Source organism: Mus pahari, chromosome 9, assembly GCF_900095145.1.
Source record: "Mus pahari chromosome 9, PAHARI_EIJ_v1.1, whole genome shotgun sequence".
Lineage (NCBI taxonomy): Eukaryota > Metazoa > Chordata > Mammalia > Rodentia > Muridae > Mus > Mus pahari.
This window is the reverse complement of record NC_034598.1, coordinates 42,367,730-42,377,408: the sequence shown is the minus strand read 5'-3', so window position 1 is coordinate 42,377,408 and position 9,679 is coordinate 42,367,730. Positions and strand designations below refer to the sequence as shown.

The 9,679-nt window shown below is 51.8% G+C and overlaps 1 protein-coding gene and 1 pseudogene across 1 annotated transcript in view; one reads left to right on the top strand and one right to left on the bottom strand.

The window, feature by feature from the left end:
* Positions 1-2,921, bottom strand: part of Tspear (thrombospondin type laminin G domain and EAR repeats) — a 199,504-nt gene extending 196,583 nt beyond the window's left edge. The window contains exon 1 of the mRNA XM_021205518.1: positions 2,598-2,921. Coding sequence (XP_021061177.1) covers positions 2,598-2,682 — 85 coding nt within the window. The 5' untranslated portion in view covers positions 2,683-2,921. The remainder of the gene's footprint in view (positions 1-2,597) is intronic.
* A 4,988-nt stretch (positions 2,922-7,909) lies between these two features.
* LOC110326167 lies at positions 7,910-8,431 on the top strand (annotated as a pseudogene).
* The last annotated feature ends 1,248 nt before the right edge of the window (positions 8,432-9,679 follow it).

Genomic DNA, 9,679 nt, shown 5'->3' with positions numbered 1-9,679 from the left:
AAGAAGCCAAAGGGCAAGGGCTTCTTATCCACCCTCGGGGGTCTGGGGCCTGAACCTGCTCCACTGGCTGGCTCTCTCTCTCTCTCTCTCTCTCTCTCTCTCTCTCTCTCTCTCTCTCTCTCTCTCTCTCTCTCTCTCTCTCTTTCTCTCTCTCCCCCCTTGGGTCTATTTGGATGTCACTGAATCTCCAGAGCCCCAAGCATGACATGCCCCTTAGACACAGTCACATTCTGGACTGCTGTCCCTCTCCACCTTCACACCTGGGTCCTCTGAGCTCCGAGCTGAACCCGATTCTGCCCGTGCAGGGGTGAGAGCAAGCAGGCTGTAAACCCAGGAAGGTGAGAAGCCTAACAGCCTAGGAGGTCCCAGGGATCTCTCACCCTCAACAGGCTTCTTTGACCAGGCCCAGTGGGGAGAGGGCCCTTTGGGAATTGTGCCCCTGGCCACACACCAAGCCCTCTTGTCTTCTATAAGACTGTGAAGACAGGTGGCACCCTGCCTCTGCCTCCGACTCTCCTGGGGACCCTCCTATTAAAGAAAGGGCAGAGAAGTCAGTTCCCTCTAGGAGCCAGAACCCGCCTGGGAGTTCAGTCACCTGGTATCTGCAATGTCCCCTGTCTATGACAGAACTCCTACCCGCAGACTATACTCTACAGTATCTGAGACCAGGGACCTGGGCAGCCTGAGCTCCATGCTGCTGGCCACCTGCTGGAGAATGATGCCACCGGCCCTTCTCAAAAAGTCCCCAGAACACAGATGACTAGACACCCCCCCCCCAGGGACAGTGACTGGAGATATTTCCCACCAGACCCTCACCTTGTCACCTCATTTGCAAGTGAAGCACCAGGAAGCATCTGTTAAGGGTCACTGCCAACTGTGACAGGCGTGAATGCTCATGCGTGGATGCTCATGCGGGAGGAAGCTTGCTTTCCTCGAGTTTCCCGCCTGCGGTGACCTGCACCTTGACCACCAGTCCCAGCTGGCCCCATGGCCACAGATAAGAGTCCAGGCAGTCCAGACCTTCCAGCTTCCCATCTGCTGGGTGGGACAGCCCGGGCCAGGGGAAGGCAGAACGGAGCGCACACCTGTGTCCCGAATCAAAGTACAGGGCTGGACAATGCTCAACCCAGAGTAGAACCGGAGGGACTTAGAACTGGGTCAACCCTCACTGGCCCCCGAGCCTCTTGTCATATAGCTCCATAATATCAGCCTGACTTTTTATGTTTCCTCCCTGGTTCACCACATTCATAACTAGGTCACCTTTTAACTATTTGAAACGCACCTCCAGGGGAGAGGGGGCGGGCTTTATAAATAACCTTTATTATCACTCTTCAGGTCGGCTGTGTTCCCCGGGCTGCTGGAACAGGAAAGCACACGTTCGTGATTCATCCCAGGCCCGGAAGCATGGCGGTCCTCAGGACTCCCAGCCAGGCCTGCACAGGGTCCTTCTGGGGTTCATTTACAAGCTCACCTCACAACACAAGGTGGCCCTGCCAGGGAGGGGGGAAGGGGAGCACACAGATGCCATCACTTGGAGCCAAGGGATTTGCATGGTGACAACTGACTTAGAAGCTCCACCTTCAAAGTCATCACCGCAGGTGTGGCTGGAGAACATGGGAGGAGGGGCAGGGGCTTCTCTTCTGCCTCAGATCCCCACAGGTGGCACTGTATCGGGCCCCAGGGCCTTCTGTTCCTCAGACCTCGGTGTAGCGGTTGCTGGAACTTACAGCCAGTCACTTCTAGGTAGTTAGGTTATAAACTGCATGCAGTGTTCACATAGGTCAGTGTTCCAAACCTGGGTCGTAGGGTCACCCCTTGCCATGTCAAAGAGAGCAACAGCCCAGTACGGGAAGGAGCCTCACTCCTGGCAACCCAGCAGATGGTGTGTGCACAAGAATACAGCCACCTGTCACACCAGCACCTCTTGCCCCTGGGATCCCCACCACCAACTTGCAGGTCCAGCTACTAGATCCAACTGTCCTGTGTCTTTATCCCATTAATTGTGACTTGATCATTAGAATCTCTTGCTGGGAACCCTAGGGCAGGATGTCACTGGTGTTCCCAGTGGCCTAAGAAGAGAAGGAGGCCTGTAGTTGGCCCATCTTGAGGAGCTCCAGGCTAAACCCAGGTGTGGGTTGTGGGTGTGTTTGGGGCTGGGCCTGTGTTTTCTCCTTCAACTGGGGACAGAGCCAGGCCCGTGGCGGCCCAGAGCTTTGCTAAGTGCAGGTTGGATAGCTCATCCCGATGCCAGGAGCCCGAGGGCCGGGGACTTCATTCCTGAAGCAGGTGCCTGGCCTTCCCCGGCAGTCAAGCAGGTAAGTACTTGCGAAGCCTCGATGGCTGCTGTTAGCTGCTGTTAGCGCTTTGAAACTTGAAACCCCTCCCACCTCTAGGAGCTTAGAGAAACCTTTTATTGTGACTGCCTGTGCTGCCCCCTCTATTGTATCTCCCCTGTCCCCCATAACTGTCCAGGTCTCTAGGAGGACAGCATCTTACCACACTCAAGTGACCTGGTGTCAGGAGGTGGCATGTCAAACCCCGTTTTTCTCCCACTCCACAAAAGATGCCCTACCCATGTCCCCATGTGGTCACCTTACCTGTGCAGGGCTCCCAGGGCCGGGCGCCACGGCCGGGGGTACCCAGAAGCAAGAGCGCCGCACACAACATCAGCAGCGCAGACATGAGGGGCTCGGATCCCAAGATCCATCCAGGGGTTCCACACGCCTGCAGAGAGGCAGCCACTCTTAATTCCCTGTGAGGGGCAGTCTGGACCCCAGGTGGTCACTGTGATGAGCCCATGTTTGTATCTGCAAGAGGACAGAGGTGTTCCTGGCAGTAATGACAGCCCTGTTCTGCAGTAGCAAAAGGCGGGTGGCCCTAGCAGACTGACGCTTCAGCTGCAGGCAAGGGCTTATCTCTCTGCTTCCCTGCTGGGCTTGGGTCCCGCGCGCAGGTGACAACGGTATCAATCTTCAAGACTGGGATTAGTCATTGGCAAAGCTCACCCTCCTGAAGGAGAGACAGAAATAGATCCTTCAGCGGAGCACTGAGAACAAACCAGAAAAACTTAGAAAACCAGTTTTTCCTGGGTGCAGATGACGGCGGCGGCGTGCTGCTGTGCAGGACTCGGTGCAGGTGACCTTGGCAGACCTGCAGCTACCGATAGGGACAGGTGCTCTGCTGGTCCACCTCCTGCTCTCTTGGGGATTCCCAGACAGATCTCTTGCTCTCAGCTGGGGCGAGTGTCCCCCGAGGTTCCAACACGCAGCAGGGGGTCAGCCTTAGGTCCAGCAGGTCAGATCCTCCGTTCTGTGCTGAGATAGGATCAGTCTTAGAGGAAGTGGTGACAGAGGAAGATCTCCTGCCCTGCTGGGTCCCACACCGTCCCCAGGAGGGCCGGCTTTGAGGAGGGCTTTTTATCTGGTGCCCAGCCCTCGGAGGGTGTGTGGGTTTGTCAACTGTTGGCTTCAGGAATTCCCCTGTGGGGGGAGCCATCCTTAAAGCTGTTCCAGAGGAAAGGGTTTAAGAGTGGCCATGCAGAGGGTGCAGTGCCTGGGTGCTCAAATCCCTGAGGGATGCTTCCGACTCAACAGGACCCCCTTTCACAAGCCCCTGAGACACACGGTTCGCCACCCCCACCCCCAGAATGTCCCAGCTCAGAACTCAGGCAGAGCCTGACACTGTGGGTGTTTGCTTGCAAATGGCAGACCGTTTTTGTATGTATGGGGAGGGAGGGGGTGGCAAGAGGGTGGGTACCGAAAAGCAGAGAGGGAGGGAGGACAAAGATGGATGGAGAAGAGAGAAAGAGTTAGTGGGAAAGGCCCAGCTCAGGGGCCTGGCAGTGTTTGACTCAGTGGGTGTTTGTGAGCTCAAGACCCTGTGATTAGAGAGACAGAGAGACAAGACACCATAAGAGAGGGAGCAGACAAGAATAGATAGACCTGGAGGGGCGAGATGGGGTGGGGGATGGTGGGGGGGGAGAGAAAGGTGGGAGGGGGTAATACAGGGACGGAAGAGGAAGAAGGGATGGATGATCTGCGGAGTGCTGGGGGTCTCTGTGTAGGGGACATGTATTCTGGCCTTCCCTTCTCCCTGGAAACCCTGATCTGCCATATGTGTCCCGGTGAGGAGGCTTGTGGGCTTGTGGTGACTAAGATAGCTATAAAGAAATCCTTGGAGAGGCACTTGTTATACATGGCTATCTTCTACCTGGCCCAGGGGAGCTCTTGGGGTAAGTTTCTTCACTCCTAGGCTCAGTGCTGCTCCTTCCTGGTGGGACCTAGGGAGTAGTGGTGGGGTTTCCTGAGGTTCCTACCTTGGTAGAGCTGAGCTGCTATGAGCTTACATGGAGCCCACGTCACCGTTACCCTAACCATCAAAGGAAAGATGTGTGGTTCCCCAGGGGAGCAGCAGCCTGATCTGAGGGGGAAGGGGGGGAGGGGAGCAGCCTGGGAGGGGGAGGAGAGCGGACTAGTCTGAGGGTGGGAGGCAGAGTGGGTGAGGGGAGCAGCCTGGTCTGAGGGGGGAGAGGGACGGGAAGGGGGGAGGGGAACAGCCTGGTCTGAGGGGGGGGAGGGGAGCAGTCTGGGAGGGGGAGGAGAGCAAACTAGTCTGAGGGTGGGGGAGGGGAACAGCCTGATCTGAAGGGGGGAGAGGGATGGGAAGGGGGAGGGGAGCAGTCTGGTCTGAGGGAGGGAGGGAGGCCTGGTCTGAGGGGGAGAGGCCCTGCCCTGCAGTCTCTTTCCCAGCTGAGGAACACTTTGTTCTGCAGCAGGGCCCCTCCCAGCCCAGCTGCAGGTAGTGGTGGTGGCCACCAGAGGCACACCCTGGGTGGAGTGCGGAGGTGACTTCTGCAGGCTGGGCAGCTGGCACCTGTGCGGGGTCACAGGGTTGCAGGGCTGGTGAGCTCCGTGCAGCCAGCTGCCCTCTGACTCCTTTCGCTAAATGAGACAGTGTCAGGGTTTTTTGTAACAGCCTGATTTAAGGAATGAAAATTATGCTCCCTTGGGAAAATCCCTCCTTGTTACATTTGCTCTGTTGTGAGCAGCAGGCAAGAGTTCGTTATTGGAGCTAACATGCGGAACCCCCACCGCAGCGACCTCAGAGTGGGGGCCTGACAGTGAGACGCCAACACACACACCACAGGAATCTCTGTAACTCCACATCTGGAAAGTGCGTGACCACAGATGTGACCTGGATAAAGCAGCAGGTCTCAGGCATGCCAGCTGCTAAGCCCTCCGTGACAGGAGAACCCAAGCTTCTGTGGGCAGTCAGAGACACTGGTAAGAAAGAAAAACGCTCATGTTTCTTCCCCAATGTGGTTTTTTGTTTTTTCTTTCTTTTTTCTTTTTTTTCAGGTTGATTTTGCAACAGAGACCACGTCTCCTGCATTACCTGAAGGGAAGACTCAGACACTGGCCAAGAGCAACATAAGGGGGTGGGGGTATATATCGAAGATGTCTGTGATCGGCCTGAACCTCACACAGTTCACCCACACCTGAGCTCCTGTTAACAGATCTCACAGGCAGGAATAGCCCAGCCCAGGCCAGCGGAAAAGAAAACCTCCCAAGAGGTGAAGATATAGCTCAATTGATTGAGCGATCGCCTAGCCCCCTAGTTCACGTCGGCTAGCTACACAACATGTTTAAAGCTAGTCTGGGTTTTGGGGGACTTGGATGGTCAGGTAGAAAGGAAAGAAAGGAGGAAGAGAGAAAAAGAGGGAGGGAGAGAGAGAAAAAGGAGGAGGGAGGGAGGGAGGAAAGGGACATTGGTTGGATCACAGACCCTCTCTCTGTCTTTCTCCCTCTCCCTGTGACACAGTCTACCTGTGTCAGAGAGATCTGGCCTCTTCAGGAAAGGCAACCCCAGCCTTTCCACTATTCAGCGTCTTTTTCTTTAAGACGTAACAGGTCTTGATATGCAACCTTCACAGTTGCCATGCGTGTCTGCTCAGCTCAGTCTTCCCCCGCAGCAAGGAGCCCAGTGTGTGGCTCATCTGTTAAGGTTCCCAATCTCTACCCGCGCACGCACGTTGCCTCTGCTGTGTTACCGTCCCGAGGCTTTACGCCGCCCCTTCTGTGACGCCCGGTTCCTTCGCCAGCATCATGTTAGCTCCGCCTGATAAATACATATGTGCACTAGCTCTCCTTTTCAAACATGTACCTACAGGAGCTGAGGAGACAGTTCAGTCCACAAAGTGCCTGCCTTCCAGACATAAAGACCAGAGTCAATCCCCAGAGCCCAGAGGGAGAGTAGCCTGGGTACTGTAATCACAGCCCTGGGGAGGCAGAGGTAAGCAGACAGAACTCTGGACCTCGCTGGCCAGGCAGCCCTGCTTACTTCCAAGTTCCAGACCAGTTAAAGACCCAGTTTCAAGGAGGGCAAAGTAGATAGTGCCCAAGGAATAACAGCCAAACTTGTCCTTCACATGGACACACACACACATCCATGTATGTATGCACATAGGCTTACACACAAATGTATCCGCAGCCTGGTGTGATGGATTACATGTCTGTAATCCCAGCATACAGAAAGCTAAGGCAGGAGAATTCTAAGTTCAAGGGCAGCAGGTACTACAGAATGAGTTGCTAGCCTCAAACAGAGTGAGACGCTGTCTCAAAAATAAAAACAAGTATTGGCAGCTTTCACCTATATTCTTCTTCATACAAACTTTAAAAGCCATTGTTCCCATAGCTGGATGTAATAGGACATACCTCTAGTACAGCTACTTGAGGCAGGAGGATCGCTTGAACCCAGGAGTTTAAGCACAGCATGGCCAGACTCTGTCACAAAATAAATTAAAAAAAAAAAAAAAAATCCTACTTAAAACTTCCAAACCAACATTAAATAGTAAGCAAAGTATTACAGGAATCAGGCTGGGGAGATGGCCCAGCAGATAAATATCTTGCTGTGTAAGCTTAAGGCTCTGCTTTCAGATCCGTAGTACCGACATGTGTCTGCATGCCTGAGGTCCCAGCCCTGGGGACATGGAGACAGGAGGATCTTGGGAGCATGTGGCCAGCTGGTTTGCCAATATGTGAAGTCATTCAGGGATAATGTTATCATTGTTGTAAATATAATTTCTTTGTGTATATGTGGCATCTGTGTGTGTGTGTGTGTGCATGTGTGTTCATGTGTATAAACACAGCATATGTATATGTATAGTCTGTATGTATGTGTGGCATGTATGGTGTGTATGTGTTTGTGCGTATATGTGTGTGTGCACATGTGTGCTTTGCACATGAAATTATATTCTTGCACATATTTAATATTTCATATTCTTGTTTTCTGGTCATGTTACTTACAGTTTATCACAACATCATCTAGTTTATTGTGTTTTTTAATATCCAAGTTTCTCCCTAAATGTATATCAAATTTTCTTATAAAGATGAGGTTTTACAGAACGCTTACATTTTCTCACTAGACTTTCTCACTTTGCCGTTATACAGCCTTTCCTTTCTGGCTTTTGATTAGTACACGCATGCATATTTTGAGTGTATGAGCTCAGTCTTTCTTGGTTTTTTTTTTTTCCTCCTCCACAGAGCACGTGCTTTTACCAGCACTACCTACACGGCAGTCTATACTACTGCTGTGTTTTGAGCGCTGACTTCCCTTTCATTTCTTCTCAGAACTCTGGCCGTATGTGTTTTAATGACATGTTGTTAGGTGCGTATGTATTTTTGATCATTATATACTGTAAATCCCTCTTTCTTTGGAATTCATTGCTCTCTCAGTCCTCTTTCTCAACGAAGCGCCCCAACCCCAACCCCCAGCCAATTAGGTCTGCCTAGGCCTCTCTTCCTCCCAAGGCATCTGGTGTCCCTGTTGCTTGTCTGTGCTTCATATACCAGACACCAACATGCAGGTTCCCACCTCACAACAGTACCATGAAAGCCTATACAAGGGAAAGATGACTTCTGCGAGCAGGGTCATGTATGTAGTAAAGTCACCTGCTCCATCAATAAGGTTCCCTAACAGAAGAGACAATCCCAGGCTGGAGAGATGGCTCAGAGGTTAAAAGCACTGGCTGCTCTTCCAGAGATCCTGAGTTCAATTCTCAGTAACCACACAGTGGCTCATAACCACCTGCAATAAAATCTGGTGCCCTGTTCTGGTGTACAGGCAGAATACTGTGAATACTGTATACTAAATAAATGAATCTGAGAGAGAGAGAGAGAGAGAGAGAGAGAGAGAGAGAGAGAGAGAGAGAGAGACCCGAACTCAGTGCCTCAAAAGCTTTGGGGTCTACTGCGAAACCCCCCTCTCCTCTGTAATTTCACAGCATTCGAAAGGAACCATGTCCCTAGATTTCCTGATACATCAGGGACCACCAGACACCGCAGATATAATACAAACATTACCTTGGAAATACAGAAGGGAACTGATGTCTCAAGAGGAAATAGAATTGACCCAGTGTGGAGGTTCAGAGTGATCGTCCTGGCTGCTGTTTGTCATCAGAAAGAAAGATTATCTTTACAATAAAGGACTTCCAAAATGAGAAATCATATATATTAAACAACCTTAATAAATATTCTGTGAGCAGAACCAAGTGTAGAAACCCCAGGTGGTCACTCCTATTTTATGTATCTTGGTCAGCTTCCCCACAAGCTGACTGACATGTACACTTATTAAAGTCGACATTTTTAAATGGAGGGAAAAAGCCAAATCAAGAGTTGTGGTTTGTGAAGTTGGGAGACACTGGCATCACCCTGAAATCGTCCAACATGGTGCATATACCCATCCACTGTGAGTCCCTGGAGGTTTATCAGTGAATCACGTGTCAAATGAGACTATCATGCTCACCGTATACAAGAATGCACCCCCAATTTCCTACCCTAAACTTATCTTCACCCCATGCCTCTTAATCACTGGATCAGAAAGGGAGGTACCATGCAGTATTGTCCCAACACCATTGGAAGGCAAGGGGGAATCTCCATAGTCTTTTTTTTTTTTTTTTTTTGGTTTTTTGAGACAGGGTTTCTCTGAGTAGCCCTGGCTGTCCTGGAACTCACTCTGTAGACCAAGTTGGCCTCGAACTCAGAAATCCACCTGCCTCTGCCTCCCATGTGCTGGGATTAAAGGCGTGCGCCACCACTGCCTGGCAAGCTCCATACTCTTGCAAGTGACATCCCAGCTTCCAGGATTCGAGACCCTGTACTACAAGCCCGGGAGAAACATCCCTAGGAAGAGGCTTGTAGATCTGGAACGAGGATGTGTTCTGAAGTTTGCCAATATGATGGTGAATTTTGCATTGGACGGTGTTGCCATAGCACTCAGATACTTAGTCCAAACTGCCCAAATACTGCAGTGAAGGAATTCGTTAGTTATGTGGGTAGACCTCATCCGATCCACTAAAGATCACAAGGCAATATTTGAGCTCCCCAAGAAGAGGTACTTCCAGAAGCCGGCCTCCAGACTCTAGCTGTACCACCAACTCTTCCCTTCCCTACTTCTCCACAACCCCCCCCAGCAGCAGTCTGGACTTGCCACCCCACCCCCCACCATCAGTCACATGAGTCAGTTCCTAAAATAAACACCTCTCCTGTCTAGAGGAGCAACCGTCCATATGTGTGCATGCGTCTGCATCTGCACACGGACACACACCTGTCAGCTCTGCTTGTCTAGAGAGCCCTGGTGATCATAGCGTGTGGGAAAGGATATCCTTAGCTCTAGTCTAAGG